At 53.7% G+C, this 22146-nt stretch overlaps 1 protein-coding gene across 4 annotated transcripts in view; it reads left to right on the top strand.

Moving 5' to 3' along the window:
• Window positions 1-16083, top strand: part of MYO1B (myosin IB) — a 115733-nt gene extending 99650 nt beyond the window's left edge. For 2 of the 4 annotated variants that reach the window (XM_054723295.1, XM_054723294.1), the window contains 8 exons: window positions 109-195; window positions 3564-3638; window positions 4916-5050; window positions 5727-5833; window positions 9733-9865; window positions 10149-10301; window positions 11920-12047; window positions 14776-16083. In XM_054723295.1, coding sequence (XP_054579270.1) covers window positions 109-195; window positions 3564-3638; window positions 4916-5050; window positions 5727-5833; window positions 9733-9865; window positions 10149-10301; window positions 11920-12047; window positions 14776-14899 — 942 coding nt within the window. In that variant the 3' untranslated portion in view covers window positions 14900-16083. The remainder of the gene's footprint in view (window positions 1-108; window positions 196-3563; window positions 3639-4915; window positions 5051-5726; window positions 5834-9732; window positions 9866-10148; window positions 10302-11919; window positions 12048-14775) is intronic. The other 2 variants (XM_054723298.1, XM_054723297.1) reach the window with 1 other exon arrangement.
• The last annotated feature ends 6063 nt before the right edge of the window (window positions 16084-22146 follow it).

Raw genomic sequence — 22146 nt, 5'->3', positions numbered from 1 at the left:
GCCCCCCGGACCCCGTGCTCCTAGCGGCCTCTGTGGTGGGTGTCTGCTCCTGGGCGCGTGCTGTCTGCATCGGGCTGTCTCTCTCATTTTCCGTCTAAAACGTTCCAGGCTCGGAGGGAGTTGAAGCGCTTGAAGGAGGAGGCTAGGCGCAAGCATGCGGTCGCTGTCATTTGGGCTTACTGGCTTGGACTGAAGGTACTCCCTCCCCCCCTCTGTCCGGGGCGGCTCGGGGCCTCGCACTCACTAACCCCGAGAAACGGCGGGTGCGCTTGCTCACGGGTCTGCACCGGCTCCGATGGGCCATCTTGCCTGATGGTGTTTCCTTTTGAAAACAAAGCTGTACGCTAATGTTTTCCGGTCTTGTTGTGATACATGTTTTTATTTCTTTTTATTAATGTTTTTAATCCTCACCCAAGGGTATTTTTTCATTGATTGCTAGAGAGAGTGGAAGGGAGGGAGGAGGAGAGAGAGAGAAAAACATCACCGTGAGAGAGACACATCGATGGGTTGCCTCTCGCACGTGCTCCGACCGGGGCTGGGGACCCTGCAACCGAGGTACGTGCCCTTGACTGGGAATCGGATCCACGATCCTTTGGTCCAGTGGCCGATGCTCTAACCATGGAGCCAAACCGGCTGGGGCTGTGGTGTGTTTCTTTAAGTACGAGGTTTAAAGTAATGCCAGTGCAGCATACTTTATTTAAGACTCTTTGTTAGGAAGTTCTGTTCTATGTCATCTTTAGGAGGATGACGTGTTTTTTAAATTCGTGAGACAGAATTTCAGCAGCTGAGCTGCAGTGCCCGCCCAGCCCGGGTGGTGGTGGTGGGGGGGGGAGATCGGGCTCTGATGCCCTTCCCCCACCTCCCCTGCTCTGATGGCTGCTGGGCGGAGCCTTCTCGAAGTGACCGGCAGTCTAGTTGCTCAGCATCGGAACCAGAGGATTCTGCTTACAGGTACAGATTTTGACAAATAAGAGGATTTTACGCGCCAGTGAGGCTTCTAACGTATTTCCAAGCGGTGCTTCCTACTTTAGGTGAGGATGCCCGCAGGCAAATGAGACTCTGAGCTCCAGAAAACCTTGAGAAAACCTTTAGACATTATAAGGGTTTTGTCTTTTTTTTTTTCTTTTTTAAGCCTCACCTGAGGATATGTTTATTGATTTCAGAGAGAGAGTAAGAGGGAGGAGAGAGAAACCTCGGTTGCCTCCCATACGCGCCCCAGTCAGGGATCAAACCCACAGCCTAGGTGTGTGCCCTGACTGGGAATCGAACCCGCAACCTCTCCTGGTGTACCGGACGCCGCTCCAGCCGACCGAGCCACCTGGTCGGGGCGGGCTTTTGTGTAACATTCAGCAGCTCATCCCCAATGGGAGCATCCAGATGTCTTTGGGGGACGATTCGGTCCCTTTTGACACTATTCCTCTTCATTATTTTTATTTGAATATTATAACAGTTCGTCTTTTTCTAAATACTTGAGAATGATCCAGAAACCATTGGCCTTGACTCTGAATAGCATTAGCAGTATCCATAACCTCTGCTTTGAATAATCTGCACTTCCCCTGCAAGTTTTAGCACATAAACTTTTAGTAAATTCACCTTCTTGATGGATTACATTGGATATTTGTCAAGGAATTTTTAAAGTAATGAAGGAACTTTAAATATGAGTTTAAGATGTTCTGTTTTAAGAAATCTGAACCAGGTCTATAGCTACTTTCTAAAAAAAAAAATCAAACGAAGCGTTTCATTTCCCATTTTACACACCTGTTCCAATTTGCATCCTAATCTAATGACCATAAGGAATGGAGCAAATACCTCCAGGCAGGATTTTTACCTCCGTGATGATTGCTACCATCACGCCATGTTTATCTTCCGTTTTCTGGGTTTAACTAACTGGGTATGATTTCAGAAATACTTTCACGTTAGGAGAGTGTGCTCGCAGCCTAGAAACCGGATTCAGAGTGTGGGTGAACGCTGTTTTAGCTGAAGGTACCTGGGCTGGACGTAACTGTCTCTCCCCCCGCCCTCCCAATTTTCATCAAAACAGAAGTATTTAATGTTACCATTATTAGAAGGTGAAGTTTCTCTGAAGTCCACGAGTGTAGTAATTTTACACATTTTACTGTAAAGAAGGACGTTGGTAACAGCAGTAGTTTTGCCCTGTAGATGACGTGATTCGAGTGGAACTGATGACAAAGGTCAGCGGGCCCTGTAGGACCCCGTGACCCCATGAAGGGAACCGATTCTGTGTGTCGGTCTGTGGTCACCAGGCTTCCTCTGTGCGTAGCTGTTACTTCGGGAGGAAGGGCCTGCCCCGTGAGTCTCAGGAAGCCCGTTGCAGTGAGCTCAGCTACACGGATGATCAGTAGAGTCGGGCTTATATTCCTAAGGAGATGTGTCCCCGAAACCTCACTTTAACCTTAAAGTCCCTGCATGCCTACGCTGTTATAATTCCAGGAGCCATTTTTCTTCTCCTTGTCCCTTGTAAAGTTTGAGATTTGAAATGGTTATGAATCTAGCAACTCCACGGCCGAAAAGAGAAATGGGCATCAGTCACGTAGGCGATGACTAAGAGCACGACTGCCTACGTGGTGTGTGGGAGGGTGTGTACACCTCAGTGCGGTGCAGCCGTGGAGCGTGGGCCTGGCCCTCACATCCCCACAGGGACCAGGCTGGCCACCGGGGTGAGAGCGGAGCAGGGGGAGGTGGGGTGGCCCGCGGGGCCTCCTGCAGCTCGGAGCGTGCGATTCTCTTCTGAGGGCAGCGAGCGCTACTCAGGGCGACCCTGTCCTCGTCATGTGGGGATGGGCCCGCTGTTGCTGGATCTGAGGACGTTGGTAAGAGAAACTTGCCCTCTGAGCTCCTGTGGAATGTTCTTAATTTAAAGACGCATGTGAAACATTTTTCTACAAACTGAATTTGGTGAGCAGGTCGCTCATTCCTGGTGGAGAAATACTTGAAGCGGGCAGTTAAACCCAGAAAACTAGAAACGAAAAGAAAAGGTACATATAGTGCCTGAATTATTCAAGTTGGCTAATATCTTGCTAAATTCTAACCCTCCCATTTATAGTATCCCGCAGGAAGATGGGTGGGAGTGGGGATGAGGGAAAATCAATGCAGTGAAATGGAAGACAGTGCTAGTTCAGATCTAATTCTGTTCTTATTTTTAGTACCATCCCATTTCCAGCTCCGTACGCGTGGCTTTTGGAAATGGCAGTGTAGTTCTTCAGGCCTTCTTTCCCCTTTTAAGAGCAACTCGAAATGAAAACGGCCTTATGTCCTCTCTTCCTGAAGCGTGCTTTGGTCTGGGACGCGTTTGCCGCTACAAAAGGGCCTGTACAATGTTTCTCATCGAATCGTCAGGTTTCTGAACAATTAGTTAAAAGGGTTTAAAATACTGAAACGCCGGGCATTGCCACGGGGCATGTCTGCATTCCTCTTCCTCTGACCTAACGCTGGGCTCGGGGTGCGCCCTGTCCCCCTCCATCCAGAGGCACCTGCTCGCGTGGAGTAGTCGCGCAGCCTCCGTGGCGGCCGGGCCCCGCTGACCCCCCTCTGCTTCCCCCCAGGTGCGCCGGGAGTACAGGAAGTTCTTCAGAGCCAACGCCGGGAAGAAAATCTACGAGTTCACCATTCAGAGGATTGTAAGTCTGCGTTCTGCCCGGGGCTCCTGGGCGTCCGGAGGCCTCCCGGGCCGCGCTCCGTCCTCGCGGTCCCACTGCGCGGCGGCTTCCCCCCTCCGCTCGCGCCCAGCAGCATCGTCTCGGGAGAGCTGTCCGCGGCCCACGTGTAGTTAATAGGGTGTCATTGTTTAAATAAAATGTTCTTATTTGACGGGGAGGGCACACTTTGTGGGAACACGAGCTCGGGAAAGTCGGGTGTCGTAGTGCAGGCTGCTCTGACCACAGCCCGCAGGCCGGGCGGCTGGAAGGATCAGCACCTGCTTCTCGCAGACCTGGAGGCGGGCACCGAGGGCGGCGGGCACTGAGGGCCTCCGAGGGCAGGCTGTCGGCTGTGGCGATGGCAGCGGGGAGGAGAGGGAAGCCGCTCCCTCCCGTCTCTTCTGATCAGGGCGCCAGGCCTGTCACGGGAGCTCTAGCCTGGTGGCCTGCGGCCTCTAACCCTCATTACCTCCAGAGGCCCCGTCTCCTGGTGCCTTCCTGTGGGGAGTAGGGTTTCAACACGGGAGTTTGGGGGGTACTAAGGTCTTGCCCTACTGGGCTGCCCTGAGCTGCCTCAGGCCAGGCTAGCCAGCGAGCAGTGGGGTGCGGGGTGCAGGGGAGAAGGCTCTGGCAGGGCCCAGCCGACCAGATGGGCCTGGCGTCCCTGTGCCGTCGGAGGTGAGCGCAGTGAGCAGGGCGGGCTCCGGGCCTCGGTTTGTTCTCGGGGGATCACGGCGCCGAGCTCGTGAGCGCTGGGGGGCTAACTCGGGGTAATGGCCTGACGCCCTCGGCGCCGGGCCCGCTGGAGGACCGGCGGGCGGTGCTGTCCACGGGACTGGAAGGGGGCAGATGGCTATGTCTGCGGCGCCGTGGGCAGCCGCCAGCCGCGTGGCCACACGGCTCTGGAGCCCTCGAAGTGCCACCTGTGGCTGAGGAGCTGGCTCATGTACTTCGCTTTGTTTTAATTTAAATTTAAGTAGAGCTAGCCACGTGGTAGCACAGCGCTCTGGTGTTAGCTGGGGTCAGCATCACTGTTCCTATTGGGACGAGAGTCCGTGTTCTTCCGTCTTCGCCGGTGCGGGGAGCTCAGGTCCCCGCGGCCCGCACGGGGACGGGCGTCGAGACGTCACGTTCCCGAGTTTCCGGGCCTGACACTTGCCCGGTCCCGGCAGAGGCTGCTCCGTTTGATCTGATTTGTGAAAAACAAGGACTTTCCTGGTATTTCGCTCATCTGGCATTTCCTGCCCAACCCAATGCAGATGCAAAAGTACTTCCTGGACGTGAAAAGCAAGATGCCCTCCTTGTCTCCCATCGACAAGAACTGGCCGCCCAGGCCTTACCTGTTCTTGGATTCCACTCACAAGGAGCTGAAGAGGATTTTCCACTTGTGGAGGGTAAAAACACCTTCTCTTCTGGAGACTTCTTCCCGCATATCCTGTGTGTTTGAGAAGGGAATGTCTGCACCTCTGCCTCGAGCTGGAGGGAGCTGTTGGAGGATGGGGGCGGGCGGGGAGGGGTATTTTATTTTTGCGCCGGGGACCGGGCGTGGCTCCCGTGAGAAGTCCGGGAGCAGCAGGTGTGCCCGAGGTCTCTCTCCTCTGGTCCAGGGAAGGGGTGTGCGTGGCTGTTCGTCTTCCCCGTTCAGATTCCACTTGCCTTAAAGCGGTTCAGGTTTTTGTGGTTTTCATCCTCTCTGAAGGAATGATACTAGAGGAGAAAGGAGTAATAACCTGCGAACATCTCCGCCCGATGCGGGTGAATCCTGTCAGCTCCGAGTTTACATGGTCTCTAGGAGGGGGCGGCCTCGGGACGGGGCGGCAGGGACCGCCGTCGCAGGGAGCAGACGGTGAGAGGCGAGGCCGCCCGCGGACCCTCGTGTGTGCGGAGGGAGTGTCCCCAGCCGGCCCTGTGAGCGGTGAAACCGACAGGGAAGGCCGCGCTGAGGCTTTTCAGTGCAGAGTTCATTCACATTTATTCTCGCCGTGTTAAATGGACTTCCTGCACGTGAGGATGAGGAATGACCTACTTGTACAAGGGATGTCTTACTTCTCTTTTCTCCTTGTCCCGCAGTGTAAGAAGTACAGGGACCAGTTCACAGACCAGCAGAAGCTTATCTATGAGGAGAAGCTGGAGGCCAGCGAGCTCTTCAAGGACAAGAAGGCGCTGTACCCCTCGAGGTAGGGGCTGTGCTCCACGCACAGCAGTCAGCATTTCACAAACTTCTCAGCTATTTGCAGGCCTTTTCTAGTAGAGATTTCGGTGCTACATGAGAGGGGTTTTTTTGTTTGTTTGTTTTTTTAAATATTTATTTTACTGATTTTTTACAGAGAGGAAGGGAGAGGGATAGTTAGAAACATCGATGAGAGAGAAACATCGATCAGCTGCCTCCTGCACACCCCCCACTGGGGATGTGCCCGCAACCAAGGTACATGTCCTTGACCGGAATCGAACCTGGGACCCTTCAGTTCGCAGGCCGACGCTCTGTCCACTGAGCCAAACCGGTTAGGGCATGAGAGCTTTTTTAATTTTATGCGTTATTTTATGAGCAGCGGGGTATAAATAACAAACACTTGGGAGCAATGGCTGTTTCTTGCCTTTATTCCCTTGGCATTACCTCGAACACTTCACTAAACCAGTGGTCGGCAAACTCATTAGTCAACAGAGCCAAATATCAACAGGACAACGATGGAAATTTCTTTTGAGAGCCAAATTTTTTAAACTTAAACTTCTTCTAATGCTACTTCTTCAAAATAGACTCGCCCAGGCCGTGGTATTTTGTGGAAGAGCCACACTCAAGGGGCCAAAGAGCTGCATGTGGCTCGCGAGCCGTGGTTTGCCGACCACTGCACTAAACAATTAGAAGTCACATCCGACTGCTGTGGTTAGCGTCAGCCTGTGAACCTGAGGTCATGGTGTGACTCCAGGTCGGGGCACATGCCCTAGTTGCGGGCTCAGTCCCCAATAGGGGGCGTGCAGGAGGCAGCCCATCCATGTTTCTCTCTCCTCCCTTCCTCTCTGAAATTAATAAAAACATATTTGAAAAATAATAATAATTAGAAGCCACTTTTCAAAATAAAAATTGTAGAGGCTACTAAGGTAAGTTTGCATTGTAAGTTCCTGTTACGTTTCCGTGGTTTTCAGAGTCTAGCCCAATGTCTGTCGGCCATTTACCCTCGTCACCATTCCCGCCTTCCTACTTTATCAGAATTCGTGTTTAAGAGCCATGAAAAGAGCGAGCCAGCGTACACTTTCTGAGCGCTGCTCGGGCGCTGGCCTGTGGGGGCCCCCGGGCTGCTGACCCCCCCGGGCACGGCTTCCGAGGCCCGTGCAGCGAGTTCAGTTCCTTTGTTGTGGGCACCAACTTCCCAATAAAGGAAGGCAAACCCATGGCAGGCTCGTCAGATATTCCTACGTCCCCCCAAGTTCACCACTTCCCCAAGAATCCCCACCTCCTTTTCATCTGGCATTTATGAAAAAAATAGATTGTACAGTTTCAAGCCAAATGTATAACAACGTTTAGTTTCCCCCGAAGAATGGCCTAGAAATTTAAATGCACTATATGCTAAATGCGCTCACATGTACCACATGTGGTACATCTGTGTTCTCTGTGTCTCCACGCACGTTTGAAAGCTCTTCCTTTCAGGGGATTAAAAGACCGGAAGTCTCCAGACTCATTTGGTTTCAGTGTTTGAAGGGACACAGCTTCCTTGGGGCTCGGGGTGGTAGGTACTCTTCTAAGTCACACAGGGTGACTCGATCCCAGGCGGCCGGGCGGCCTGCTGCACGCAGTGTATGCAGGCGGAAGCATCGTCTCTCTGCTTTCTCCAGCAGCTCGTTTTATGTAGCTTCTCCTTTATATTTTTAACATGCAGAGTAGCCTTCTTAATTAACATTCCCTGTGGATGACTCTTAGCTGGAGGGGGGGAAATGCATTTTTGAAGAAACCAGTTCAAAGGCTCTTAGCACTTTTTATTATTAAAAGCACATTTGAATGTGAACAACAAAAATGTTAACAACGTCAAGACAGATTTGGGGGGGCGCGGAGCGGGATATCACCCACGGGGGTGGGATGATTGGCCCTCCCCCCGCTGTGAAGGACAGCCCATGGGTGTCGGCCTCTTCCATCCGGGTGTCCCCTCCCTCGCCTCCACTGTGTGAAGCTCGCTCGGCCCACGGGGGTCGGCCTTGTCCGTCCTGGGAGCTGTGAAACTGACCACCGACACGCATTTTTCTTCCCCAGTCCTCCACCCACAACACAAGCCTTTAAAGTGGTATTCACAAATTGCCAGAACTTTCCAGCTCAGAATGCAGCTGTAGGGTTTTGTTGGTGTGCTTGTGCGTCTTTGAAGAAGCTGCCCTGAGCGTGTCCCCCAGCAGGTCTCGAGGGAAATGGTGTCTTAGCGTGTGTGCACGATCACGCCTCTTGCGGGAAGCACTCTGTTTGAAAGAAAATTGCTCCGGTTCTGAAAGTTGACGTGGCCACTTCTGTCCATTTAGGGGCACCTCTTAGGAGGAGAGGCCTGACTTTTCCTTCATGTGTTGCTTCTTGGAGCCAGAATTTCCTGATAATATCACCTGTTCTATAGTTGTCTTCTAAGACCTACTGCTCTGACCCTATTCTCCACCGAAGGTTACTGATTCTCTTACTCTGCAAGAAAATGGGTTTTTTCGCCCTAACCGGGTTGGCTCAGTGGATAGAGCGTCGGCCTGCGGACTGAAGGGTCCCAGGTTCGATTCCAGTCAAGGGCATGTACCTTGGTTGCGGGCACATCCCCAGTGGGGGGTGTGCAGGAGGCAGCTGATCGATGTTTCTCTCTCATCGATGTTTCTAACTCTCTATCCCTCTCCCTTCCTCTCTGTAAAAAATCAATAAAATATATTAAAAAAAAAGAAAAGAAAAAGGGCTTTTTCCTTGGATCAGGTGATGGCGATGTTTGTGCTCTGTGTTCCGTTGCTGCATGTTGTTTAAAGGGATTAGTAAACCCTTTGTGGGCAGCTGTTACCTTGATAGTCACAGGTCAGAGGAACTGCCTTTCCCTTCAGGTGAGGCCCTGCACTTGGGTCCTGGGTCATTCATGTGAGTGATTTTCACCTTGATTGTTCCATGTGATAAGATTTTATCCAAGTCCTGCCTACCAAATGCCAGGATCACATCAAAAATATATTTGAGCCCAGCCAGTGTTGCTCAGCGGTTGGGCATTGATCCCTGAACCAAGAGGTCACTGGTTCGATTCCTGGTCCGGGTATATGCTCAGGTTGTGGGCTCGATCTCCAGTGGGGGGCGTGCAATGATGTTTCTCTCTCATCGATGTTTCTATCTCTCCCTTTCCCTTCCTCTCTCTCTAAAAAAAAAAAAGTCAATAAAAACATTTAAATATATACACTGAGTGGCCAGATTATTATGATCTCTGAACGCATAATAATCTGGCCACTCTATATATATATATATAAGGCCCGGTGCATGAATTTGTGCATGGGTGGGGTCTGGCCTGCCTGCTGGTCATACTCCTGGTCGAGGGGACAATTTGCATATTAGCCTTTTATTATATAGGATATACACTGAGTGGTCAGATTATTATGCGTTCAGAGATCATAATAATCTGGCCACTCAGTATATATCTCAGTATATATATGTTAGAGGCCCGGTGCATGAATTCGTGCATGGGTGGGGTCCGGCCAGCCTGGTCAGGGGGAGAGGACATGGGCGGTTGGCCAGCCTGCCTCCTGGTCAAACTCCTGGTCAAGGGGACAATTTGCATATTAGCCTTTTATTATATAGGATATACACTGAGTGGCCAGATTATTATGCGTTCAGAGATCATTACAATCTGGCCACTCAGTGTGTGTGTGTGTGTGTGTGTGTGTGTGTATTTGAAATCGGTTTAAGGCTCTATTTCCAGCTTACATTAGTGTTGAGGACAGATGCAAATACAACGTATAAAACATATAAAACAAGTTTACTTTCTATGGAGCCGTCAGACCCTCTTTGGAGTCGGCTTCCTGTTGTCTTGTCCAGCAGTACGGCCACCTGACCCCGTGTCTGATGGGAGGGGTTTGTTTTTTTCTCTCTTTTCAGTGTTGGCCAGCCATTCCAAGGGGCTTACCTGGAAATCAACAAGAACCCCAAGTATAAGAAGCTCAAAGACGCCATTGACGAAAAGATCATCCTTGCGGAGGTCGTCAGCAAAATCAACCGTGCCAACGGGAAGGTAAGCGCTCCCCCGCGGGCTGTGGCCGCGTCTGTTGGCTGGGACGCATTCCCAGCCGAGTGGCTGTGCGGGCGTTGTCTCCCCTGCCTTCCAGGTTCGGAGGCATTGTACCTGTGGATGGCATGTCTGTGAATTAAAGTGTCTTGTCTGTGCTTCACGTGTTCTCGGTTCGCAGAGGCATGCCTGCCGAGGGCTATTGGGTGAAACATGCATTACTCTCACGGGCCGTCGGGGGCGTTTTCCCTCGCCGATTTTGCATCCTGTTTGGTTTTGTTTCCTCCAGAGCACCTCCCGGATTTTCCTCTTAACAAACAACAACCTCCTCCTTGCCGATCAGAAGTCCGGCCAGATCAAGTCGGAGGTGCCCCTGGTGGACGTGACCAAAGTGTCCATGAGCTCGCAGAACGACGGCTTCTTCGCCATCCACCTCAAGGAGGTAAGGAGCCCGCCGCCGCCGGTGTGACCCAAAGGGTTCGGCCGCGGTCCGCTCTCTCGCCGTCGGGTTAACGTGCCCCGAACCTGAATGCTCCTGTTGCTCGAAGACCCCATGCTCTTCTTACTGGCGGGGAAGTTTTGGCTGCATCTCCTCCTGGGGAGAATCTCAGGCTCGGAGTTTCAGGAACGGAGTGAGCTGAATCGCTTAGCGACGTGTTGGCTGGAGCCACCGTCTGACCGAGGAGCCTTGGTCTGCGGCCGCTGCGCGGGGCGTTGCTTTGAGAATAAACGGGTGGGACTGGGAAGAGGCTTCAAACGCTGCTCCCTCCTGTGGTGTCATCCACATGCCAACTTAGTAAACGCCTTGTTCGTCTCCAGTCTCGGGGCTTTGAAGTACGGAATGTGACTACGGTCATCCGCCTGAGAATTTGGACCCGGGGATGTTGTTTATTTATTTATTTATTTTAAATATATTTTATTGATTTTTCACAGAGAGGAAGGGAGAGGGACAGAGAGCTAGAAACATCGATGAGAGGGAGACATCGACCAGCTGCCTCCTGCACACCCCCCACTGGGGGATGTGCCCGCAACCAATGTACATGCCCTTGACCGGAATCGAACCTGGGACCTTCCAGTCCGCAGACCGACGCTCTACCCACTGAGCCAAACCGGTTTCGGCTAGACCTGGGGATGTTTTATGTTCTGAGCTCTTAGCTGAACCAGGACCGTCCTGACTTGAACCCCTGGCGTCGGCCTCACTGACTTTGCCGTGACCTTGGCCAGCCCTTTAGCGTCCCGCGCCCACCTCATTCTTCCCCTCTTTACAACGGGAGGACAGCGGCACCTGTTTCGTAGTGTTGTTCCAGGGTTAAATGTAAAGTGCTTCCCCTAGGGCTTGCCACCCAGGAAACAGTCACCAAATGAACAGGCAGCCAACAGGCCTCACGTTCGGCGACACGCGTCTCGCTCACAGTGGCCTCGCCGGCGGAGTCTGACCTTGAGACAATCCCGTAGCCTCGTTCGGCCTGTTCCCTCAGCTGTGGCTCTCGGCCTGATCAGCCCGAGCTGATCCGAGCCCCGGCCGCCCGGGAAGGCAGCGCTGCTGCCCAGGCCACAGCCCCGTTCAGCCCGGTCAGGGTCTCAGGGGGGCGCCAGCACCCCGGGTTTCAGACGCCCTCCCGGTGGGTCCCTCGTGCAGCGAGCAGAGCCACGGCCCGGGGATGTCTGTCGGGATTGTTATTGCTCTGACTTCTTTAACCGAATCACCGGGGAGGGTTTCGGCAGCGCTTTGAGAGCGAGTTCCAGGTGAGGTCAGTGTTCGACCGGGAGCCCCCGCGGGTCCGTGCCCGGGCCTGCCGCGGGGCCGGCGGGTCTGCTTCCAGCCAGCTCCCGGGGGCCCTGAGGGCGCCTCCGCCCGTGGGACAGCTTTGGGGAGCACGGGGTAGGTAACCCCGCGGACGTGCTCGGAGCGGCGTGGGAGAAGTACTGCTTCTGTCGCTCGTTTATTCGGGAGGATGCGCCCGAGCCGATGCTTAGAGAGACCGTGTGCGCGCTCAGCGGCCTGCGCTCCTGCCTCCTGCGCTGCCCTCCTCACCGTCCGGCCCCCTCTGTCCTCGCAGGGCTCCGAGGCGGCCAGCAAAGGGGACTTCCTCTTCAGCAGCGACCACCTGATCGAGATGGCCACCAAGCTCTACCGGACGACTCTCAGCCAGACCCGGCAGAAGCTCAACATCGAGATTTCCGATGAGTACGTGCACGCCTTCCCTGCATACCCCTGCGTGCTCCCGGCTGCCTGGTTTTGGGGACGCGACCTGAGCTCACTCGTTTATGCAGCCCCCATTATAGAGTGCCCAGTGTGTGTCTGTCGTTGGTTCCAGATGACGGGTGGGCAGGGAGCGACCAGGTGCCTGCCTTCCTGCACCTGACATCCTGGCGGGAGAGGAAAACATGCACCAATAGAATAACTTGGTGACGTGACGTTGGTTAGAGGGGAGCAGGCGAAGGGTCAGAGGGCGCTGGCTGTGGAGGTCAGGAAGGTCTCGCTTTAGTGGCACTTGTGTTGAGGCTGGAATCCAGGGGGCGAGCCAGGCAGCAGCCCAGGGAGCTGCCTCCAGGGGCGGCCTGCCGGGGCGGCAGCAGGTGCCAAGGCCCTGAGACGGGGCGGACTCGGGGACAGTGAGATGAGAGAGAGGCAGGCCCGGCCCTGTGGAGCTCGGGAGCTGAGGGGAGGAGCTGAGATTTCACAGAGGAGGATGGAAGCCGCTGTAGGTCTGGAGTGAGGGTGGGGGCGTGATCGGATTTGTTGGTTTCCAAGCTCGCTTTGCCTGTGGTGTGGAGAGTGACTGTAGGGAGACGAGAGTGGAGGCAGAGGAACGAGCTGGGAGCTCCTCTGAGCTGTCCTCGCTGAGGATGACGGGTGAGGAGGGTGTGGCTTAGGCTAGGGTGTGAGTGGGGGCTGTGAGCAGTAGGTTTCCAGTGTAGTTTGAAGGGAAACGAGGCCTTATTAACAGATTGGGAGTTAGGTTTTGAACCCGAATGGTGATAACCATTCACTGCAGTAGAGGACACTGAGGAAAGAGGAGTTTGGGGGGGCCGGGGGTGTGCCGTGTGGGTGTGCTGTGTTTGAGATGCCCTTGTTTCCATGTGTTGATAACGAGTATTATAGAGTGAGCATTCCGTGTGGACAGGGGTGTCGTAGTGTTAAAACTGCCTGCACTTGAAATTTGCATTTTTCCTTGACATTAGGGCCCTAATTATAGAGACAGTTTTTGCATTCAGGTTGGAGCACTCCCCTCCCCCCCCCCCCCCCAGTTATTAAGTCTATCAATATGAGATCGTTTGAATGGATTTGAGCCACCGTGTTGTTTGAGACTTAATTTTTTTCAGTGGATTGTTTACTATTTGCTTATGTACTTTCTTCGCATTTAACATAATCATTTGCATAACCAGATTGTTCAGGAAATGATTTTATTTTCTAGTTACGATTGTGCCAGCCTGTTCTGTTTCAGCTCTTCCTAAAAGTCTTTCTATAGTAAATTCACACCCATTCCTACCCCTGTGTAAGTCAGACATGGCCTCCTGGGTGTGTTAGCACTTACAGACCCTTAGTTCAGTGTCTGTTCTCATTGGGTCGGGTGGGAGACGGGCCGTTGTCTGTACTCCGCGTTGGAAATGGCAGTGTGGACTAAAGAACGCTCTCGTTATCGAGTCCTTCCTCACAAACTACTAGGAAAAAAGAGAACGGCTAGTTGGGTTCCAGTTCATCACAGCTTTAACCTGACGGGACCCGTTAGAGCAGCGGGCGCCAGCCTTTCGGGCCTCACGGACCACCAGAGGTCTGCGGGCCCCGGCTGGCGGCCGCTGTGTTGGAGCTCGAAGCTCCCTTCCGTTGACATTTGTGACTGGGGCTGCTGGGCTCCAGGTGGGGGGACCGCTTTCGTGGCGGCGGGTCTGTGTCCCCGTGCGGAGCCCCTCGGGCAGGGGGTGGAGAGCCCGGTGGTGGGCCGGCTGCATGGACCGGCTGGAGTCACAGAGGGCTTTGCACCCCCACAGCCGGGCCACACGGAGTCCCTATTTTGAAACACATCCTTAGGCTGGAAAGAACAGCTAGCAGAGTGCGTGGGTGCGGCAAAGGCCGTGCAGGCAAATTGTGAGCAACCACAGTTTAGAAGCCCTGGTCTCTGGGCCTCCACTCCCTCTCTTTTCCTGAAATCCGTTACTTCCTGTCTCAATTCGTTGATAACTGAGTAGGACCCCTCCCCCAGTTTATATTTTTTGCGGCGCAGAAATGGAGAGGCGTGGAAAGGAGCCCATCGGTCTTTCCGTTCGAGACCTGGGAACGGTGTTCTTGACGCTGCTTCCCCCCTGGAGCCGTGGTCGGCAAACTGCGGCTCGCAAGCCACCTGCGGCTCTTTGGCCCCTTGAGTGTGGCTCTTCCACAAAATACCACGGCCTGGGCGAGTCTATTTTGAAGAAGTGGCGTTAGAAGAAGTTTAAGTTTAAAAAATTTGGCTCTCCAAAGAAATGTCATTCGTTGTGCTGTTGACATTTGGGTCTGCTGACTAATGAGTTTGCCGACCACGGCCCTGGAGGGATGCGCTCAGGGCTGAGCCGGAGCTACAGCAGCGTGTGCCGCCTGCTGATGGGACCGTGTACAAGGTACTGACGGGCCCATATGGGACCCACGTACACGGTGCTGACGGGGCCCATGTACACGGTGCTGACGGGCCCATGTACACGGTGCTGATGGGACCCATGTACACGGTGCTGATGGACCCATGTACACGGTGCTGATGGGACCCATGTACACGGTGCTGATGGACCCACGTACACGGTGCTGATGGGACCCATATGGGACCCACGTACACGGAGCTGACGGGAGGGGGGAGCTTGTCCAGATCAGGGTCCGCTGGGAAGCTGGAGCCAGGGGATCCCCGTGTTCCGTGTGAACGCTCACCTGCCTTGTCCTCCCCCAGGTTCCTGGTGCAGTTCCGACAGGACAAGGTGTGCGTGAAGTTCGTCCAGGGCAGCCAGAAAAACGGGAGCGTGCCCACGTGCAAGCGGAAAAACAACCGGCTCCTGGAAGTGGCGGTTCCTTAGCGGGCGCCCCACCCCGCCCCCATCCCCTCTGCTCGCACGGACTCGTTTCTTGTAATAGTGCAATTTGGTTTGGTTTGGTTTGGTTCGGGCTCATTGTATGTTTGGGAATTGTCCAAGGCCGATACCCTTAGAGCCCCTTGGCGAAATAAAAACACTCGACTAATCGCTTTTTATTATGGGAATCGTTTTAACCCTGAGGGCGCACCTCCTGTGCGCGACCCCGGGACAGGACTGCAGCGGCGACCGTGTCCACGCCGTGTCCTCTGTTCAGCCATCGTGTTAGATCTGTGCACCCTAAGTCAGCGTAGTACTCATACATCACTAATGCATCTGAGACAGGAAGCGGTCTTCAGGACGGCTCGCTCGCTCATCAGCTATTTATTGAACGCCTCCTCGGCGAGACTCTGCTCGATGGTATGGAGCGTCAGTGGGGATTTTTGTTGGTTTGCTTTTAAGGCCGTGGCATCCCGGCTGGTCGGTGCTGGCTTTGCCCGGGGCGGGGGGCGGGGGAGGTTTGTGGAGACCAGAGCAGTCCCTGTGGCTGATGGGCAGCGTGATGCGGATCCCTGGTGTGGTTTTGACACTACGTCCTTCGAGAAGGGCTGGTCCTAGAGAGGAGAAATGTACAGCTGGGTAACAGGCCTCCGTGTGTGAAAAGAGAAAACTGACGTTTGAACAGGGCTTCTCACTTGTTTCGACCTCTTGTCATTGCTTAGGAGACAGAGTCGTTCTTACTTTAGGACAAAAACGACCGAAGCAGCTCAGTAAGGTTCTATTTCCCGTTTCTGGTAGACAGCATGTCTGATCCTACAGAGGCAGGTGTTGTTTCACACGAATCTGAGCAAGTCCTTTCAACGGCTGACAGTGGAGGGCCGGGGGCCTTTCAGATGGCGGCAACCGTTCTGTATGATGTGCAATAAGCATCCAAGATCTTGGGGGTTTTTTTTTGGAAAGTTTTATTTATAAAGTACATTTTGTATGAGAGAGGTGATTGGTACAGGGGGCATATTTTAATCAAGGATCAAAACTGTGTTCACTTGCAGGACTTTTTTTTCCTTTTTTCAAATTTACACTAAGGACTCATTTTGGAAGCTGCCTTTTAAACGTTGGAACCAAATTGTTTCTTATTTGGAGGATAATGTATATGCGATGGTCTGTTAAGTAATAAAACTGTTCTAATCCGGTGCCATTTCCTGGTCGCAGCTGTATTTTCGTATTCCGAGCTGTTTTCCTACGGCGTGTGTCAATCCAGTGTCGCACCCAGACATTCTGTGTTCTCTGTGTCACTGAACTCCACTTGTTAGAAACCAGAGACGTCCATTGAAAGTGTTTTCTGGGGGTTGGTTTTGTGTGTTTTTTTCCTTTTTTGTGTTTAAAACTATTGCTCCTTAAGACGTTCCCAGAGGCCTCTGTGTGCGTTGGTGCCGACACCGGAAGCCAGTACTTCCCTCGGCCTTCTCCAGCGTCTACCCAGAGTGTTAGGTTGGTGGTTCCTCAAACAGGTGAGTAGAAATTGGAGCCCGGAGGTGTTTTTATTTTATTTCATAATTTTATTGAATTGATTGGGGTGACATCCTACCTAATAATAGACAAATATGCAAATTGACCACACCTTCGCTACGCCCAAGCCACGCCCAGCAGCCAATCAGGACGAGTATGCAAATTATCCCAACAAAGATGGTGGCTAATTTGCATATCAAGACAGCGTAGAAAGAAGCCAAGAGCTGCAGAAGGGAGCAAAGCTGCGGAGAAGCAAGCAAGCGGGGGGGGGGGGGAGAAGGGAGGAGCGGAGGCGGGGCTGGGGGAGAAGGGAGAAAAGCAGGCGGGCTGGCAGAGAAGGCAGGCCGGGGGACAAGGGAGGAGCGGAGGCGGGGCTGGGGGAGAAGGGAAAAGCAGGAAACCCTATTGCAGGATTTTTCCTGCAACGGGAACGCTAGTTGGTTAATAAAGTTATACAGGGTTCCGTGCACAATTCTATGGTACATCCGCTGTACACTGTGCTGTGTGTTCACCATCCAAAGTCAAGTCTCCTCCCATCACCATTTATCCCCCCTTCACCCTCCGCCCCCTCCCCACCCCCCTTCCCTTTGGTCATCACCACACTGCTGTCTGCGTCTGTGAGGTTTGTTGTTGTTTTGTTTTGTTTTTTTGCTTAATTTCTTCACCTTCTTCACCCAGCCCTCCAACCCCCTCCCCTCTGACAGCTGTCAGTCTGTCTCTGTGAGTCTGTTTCCATTTTGTGCATTAGATTCCACATTTTAAAATATATATATATTTTTAAAATATTAATACATCACGCTGGCCAGGTAGCTCACTTGGTTAGAGCATCATCTGGAAAACCAAGGTTGTGGGTTGGATCCCCTGTCAGGGCTCAGACAGGAACCAACCAGTGAATGTAGGAATAAGCGGAACGACACATGGATGTTTCTCTCTCTTCCCCTTCCTCTGTCTCTAAAACCAATAAAGAAAAAGAAACCAGTCTTTCAAGAAAATGTATCTAATGCATTCCCATTGTTCAAAATGCCAGGAAGTCTAAGAAGAGAGACCGTACGCACGCTCCATCTCACCCGTTCCGCTTCCTCCCAGAAGTCACATGGCGTTTCGTTGCCTTTGCGTTGCTGTGTGCGTGTTTATCAGGGGAGACGAAAACGCAGCTTCCTGGCTTCCTTCTCTTCAGTCGACAACAGCGGGTGTGCTGTAGGCGTTACTCTGCCTTTCTCACTCTCCGTTCAGTCTCCTGTTGTCGGATGCGCTGCCGTGTCCTTAGCCAGGCCCCTGCCGTCCTCACCGGGCTGTGTGCTGATGGACGTCTAAGTCCTGGAGGCGGAGGAGCCCTATCCAGGGGCCTCCCCGTTACATGTCCCCGGCACGTTATTTGCGGCTCGTGCGTTCCGCTGATTCGCAGCAATGGCAGTTAGAGTGAGATGTTTTTCAGAGTTTATTTCCTATAGAGAAACGATTTAATCTCAAACTTTGTGGTAAGTATTCTGCTCGGATTTAGAAAGATCTCTACAAAGTGGTTTTAAATGGGACTCTTTGGGCACATACATCCTGGTACGTCACTGCAGGATTCAGTGGTTTCTGATCGTGAAGTTCATCCTGGGTGGGCTGTGACGGGTCTTGGTGGAAAAGGTTTCCTGAGCTTTAGTGAGAAAGCTTTCTTATGGACCAGGGTGAGGCCCGCCTCCCGGAGTCCCCTAAACAAGGCAGCCGGGGGGAGAGCACCCCAGTGCCGCCGAGGGAGCGTTCCTGGGGCTTCGGATGTCTGTGAGGCGCCCCCTCTCCGTTCCGGAGGGAGCAAGCCAGCCCTGAAGGGACGGGTGGCTGCTGAGAGCCGTCAGAGGTCTTCAGCGCGGAAGTGGAACGTGAACCCTGGTTCAGTCCCCAGGTGAGAGGTGACGGCCCTGCAGAGGGACGTGGTCTTGGTTCCGTGGGAAGCCCTGCGCGTTCGCCCTCGGGGAAAGCAGGGCTCCGTCGACCTCGCTGCACACGGGAGGGAGCCGCACGCTCCAGGGGACCCCGAAATAGCAGCGTTTCCCCAAATGTCGCCAAGGCCACCTAGGTCACCCCCGCAAAGAAAACTCAATTGTCGCAAACACAACAACAAACCACGCCGACCAGGGCCTGCTGCTTCCCGCGGAGTCGGCTTCTCCGCAGGGAGGTTGCAAACGGGCCTTTACAGCCGGAGCCCAGGACAAGGCACGATCCAGCCCGCGAACCGAACCGCCAGCAAAGACGCTGGGCGGCTGATACACCGCGCTCGGCCCCCGGGTCTCCCCGGGGCGGTTCCCGTGCGCACCCACGCGGCCACCTCGGCCCCCCCAGCTCTCGGGGCTCCACGGGGCATTGCCCTGCTAGGGCGGGTGCACACGGTACCCCTCAGCTCTGAGCTGCCGTCGCCGGCCCGCGCGGAGGGTTAAAGTATTGGTGGCGCCTCAGCGTCCTGGCCGCACAGACGCGGCTGGTGCGCAGCCCCCGGGGGAGCTGGCCTGGCTGGGCCTCCAGGCTCCTGTGAGCGCACTCACCGGCAGTGATGCCAAACCCGGCCCGGGGCCGCCGCACGGCTGCAGTGTGGCTGGCGCAGGCGGTCTTGACTTTGACTTCCATCCACCTCCAGGCAGGAAAGGGCCCGGACGTGCCCTCCAGGAGGCGGGTCGAAGGCTTGCCTCGCACAGCCTCGGGGTAGTAAGTCGGACGCGGAGTTCAGATGGAAGACCTTCAGCTCGAGGTCGAAGACCTTGGCTGACCCCCCGAGTCGCGGGGTGTGTCTAATGGCACCGCACCAGGGCCCAGAGTTCTGAGCGTCGGGCTCAGTCCTCCACACTGAGGATTTGGCTGACGTCTAGGAGGATAAGTGGCTTTTTATCACGCCATTTGAAGACCCAGTGAGAACGCCTACGTGCATGTAATTGAGTACAATTATGATCATGAGAGCGGGGTTTAAAATTCCTTTGGGCTCACTATAATGGACAACCCTGTTTTGGTGTTTTATCTGCTCTTTTCCATGTAGAGGTGAGGCACCGGGTTCTAAGATGCTCCAGCATCCAGCGCGCTAAAACGGCGGCGATGGAGGGAAGGACTGGGGAATTCCTCGGTGTGCCCACTGAGGTCTCCCAGGCGGCGTGGTGGTCAGCGCCGGTCTGTAAGCTGGGCGTGGGGTTTCCCTGCTCCGCGGTTCTCAGGGTCACTCCTGGGTCTCGGGGTCACTCCTGGGTCTCAGGGTCACTCCTGGGTCTCGGGGTCACTCCTGGGTCTCAGGGTCACTCCTGGGTCTCGGGGTCACTCCTGGGTCTCAGGGTCACTCCTGGGTCTCGGGGTCACTCCTGGGTCTCAGGTCACTCCTGGGTCTCAGGGTCACTCTGTAGAAGACGGATCTTCCTGTGGGAAAAACAGCGGGGAGATTTCCTGTTAGTAGTTGGTGTCCCCCGGAGGGTCGGCTCTGTGGACCTCATGGCAGCAGGTCCCTCGTGGGCTCCTTCATCCCCGCGTGCGGTTGGCTCCGCACCAGCCGGCACCTTCCCCGGCCTCTCCGGCTCCCCTGCCGGTGGCTGCTCCATGGCAGTTGTTCGGAGTTGGTTTCCTCCAGGTCTTGGAACTGCTGCTCGCTCTCTGGTTGGAGGGCGTTTCAGAGTCTGGAGTTAATCACCGCGCAGCGCCAGCCACTGCCCGCCCTCCTCCTCATCCTCCTCTCCTCCCCCCGCCCCCCCCCCCTCGTTAGCTGCTTCTGCTGCTGGCAGGGAGACCACACCCGCTCAGTGCCGTCAAGTCAGCAGAATCTAACTTTGAAACCAAGGAAAAGGGTCTCGGAACTTAATTCCCTGTTTACCCGAAGGCCTGGCGGCGCTGAGAGGAAGAAGCGCCGCCACCCGCCGCCTTACCATCCTGCTCGTCTCGAATGGTTTTGCTCCGGTTTTGAGATAATGGACCGAGAACATCGTATAGTTTTGGGTGTGCAGTACAATGACTTGACGTATGTGTGTGTTATAAACATGATGGCCAGAATGAGTAGTCAAGAGCCATCACACCACATAATTACACTTTCCTCTTGTGATGAGAACGTTAAAGATTACTCTCTTAGATCACTTATTTTATACCACTCCCCCTGCCCCCTGACTTTCCTTTTTTCTTTTCATTTTTCTATTCTTTCTCCCATCTTTCTGTCCTTCCTTTCTCTCACCAATTAATGGGTCTGGCACCTCCTTTAAAAAATGTTTTCAACTTTGTTTTTATTGTTGATACTATTACAGATGTCCCCATCCCCCCCAGCCCACCTTCACCCAGCCCCGCCCCCCCTCCCTCTGGCCGTCACCACACCGCTGTCTGTCTGGGGGTGATGTGTGTGTGTGCTTCGGCTAATCCTTCACCTTCCTCCATCCAGTCCCTAACCCCTCCCTCTGACAGCTGTCAGTCTGTTCCATGTGTCCCTGCCTCCATTTCTATTTTGTTCATCAGTTTATTTGGTTCATTAGATTCCACGTTTTTAATGATATACACATCAGAAATGTACCTATCGAAGGGTGTTTACAAAGTGAACACACCTGTGCAACTCGCACCCAAAACAAGATACACCCCAAAGATAGCTCCCAGAAACCCCTTCTCCATCCCAGTCATAATCCCCACCCAAGTAACTTTTCTAATACCATATGTTAATTTTGCTCCCTACTTATTATAGATATAATAATAATAAAAGTGTAATATGCTAATTATACCGGATGTCCTTCCGGACGACCTTCCAGACGAAGCCGGGGCTGCGAGGGAAGCCCGGGTCCCAGGTGCCAGAGGGAAGCCGGTGCCGGCAGCCGGGGGAATCGGGCCTCTAGTGTATATATATATATTTATATATATATATATAATAGAATCATAAAGTATACACTCTTCTTGGCCTTCCTCGTCCAACATTACACTGTGAAAGTCATTCCCGTTGCAGGGGACTAGAGTCTACCTCAGGGGTCCTCCAACTTTTTAAACAGGGGCCAGTTCACTGTCCCTCAGACCGTTGGAGGGCCGGACTATAGTTTAAAAAAAACTATGAACAAATTCCTATGCACACTGCACATATCTTATTTTGAAGTAAAAAAACAAAACGGCAGAAACACCCGCATGTGGCCCGCGGGCCTAGTTTGAGGACGCCCGGTCTGTCTGTAATAATCCCGTGGGCGGGCTACGATCTTGTAATCACTGTCCTGTTGCTCGGGCTCCTCTGCAGATGCTGCTGCGCACGTTCCCGCGTCTCCCGGTGACCACACACCTGCTGCCTCTGTACCTGGGAGTGGGCTGCTGGGTCCCAGAGGGGCTTTAGTCGAGTCTCTCAAACCGACTTCCGAGGCCGCGAGTCTGACGTGCTGGGGGCCCCGGGGGCCCTGCGTCCTGGCCCACCTGGGCTGGTCAGCCTGTCACGGTTTGGTCCTTTGGGTGGATTGGGCTTTAATGGCATGCTCCTGATGGCGGGTGGGCTGGGTCGCCTTTCCAGCTGTGGCCGTTGGCGTATCGCGTGTGAAGGTCCCGTTCAAGTACTTCACCGTTTTTATGTTTCAGTTGGAGTTGTGGCTCTTTTTCTTTTTCCACTTGAAAAAGGGGGGGGCGGTATTAAATGTTGCCTTGAAATAAATTAACTTCTAATTTGAAGTGCCCTTTTGTACTGTTATAGATGTTTGTACTATATAAAAGGGTTTTGCAAGTTGATCGCTCCGTGGTGTCTATATTGCTAATTATCCACACGTGACGTCATCGCTAGACTCTTCATAAAA

This window comes from Eptesicus fuscus, chromosome 11 (assembly GCF_027574615.1).
Source record: "Eptesicus fuscus isolate TK198812 chromosome 11, DD_ASM_mEF_20220401, whole genome shotgun sequence".
Lineage (NCBI taxonomy): Eukaryota > Metazoa > Chordata > Mammalia > Chiroptera > Vespertilionidae > Eptesicus > Eptesicus fuscus.
The sequence above is the reverse complement of the archived record's forward strand: the minus strand, read 5'-3'. Positions and strand labels throughout refer to the sequence as shown.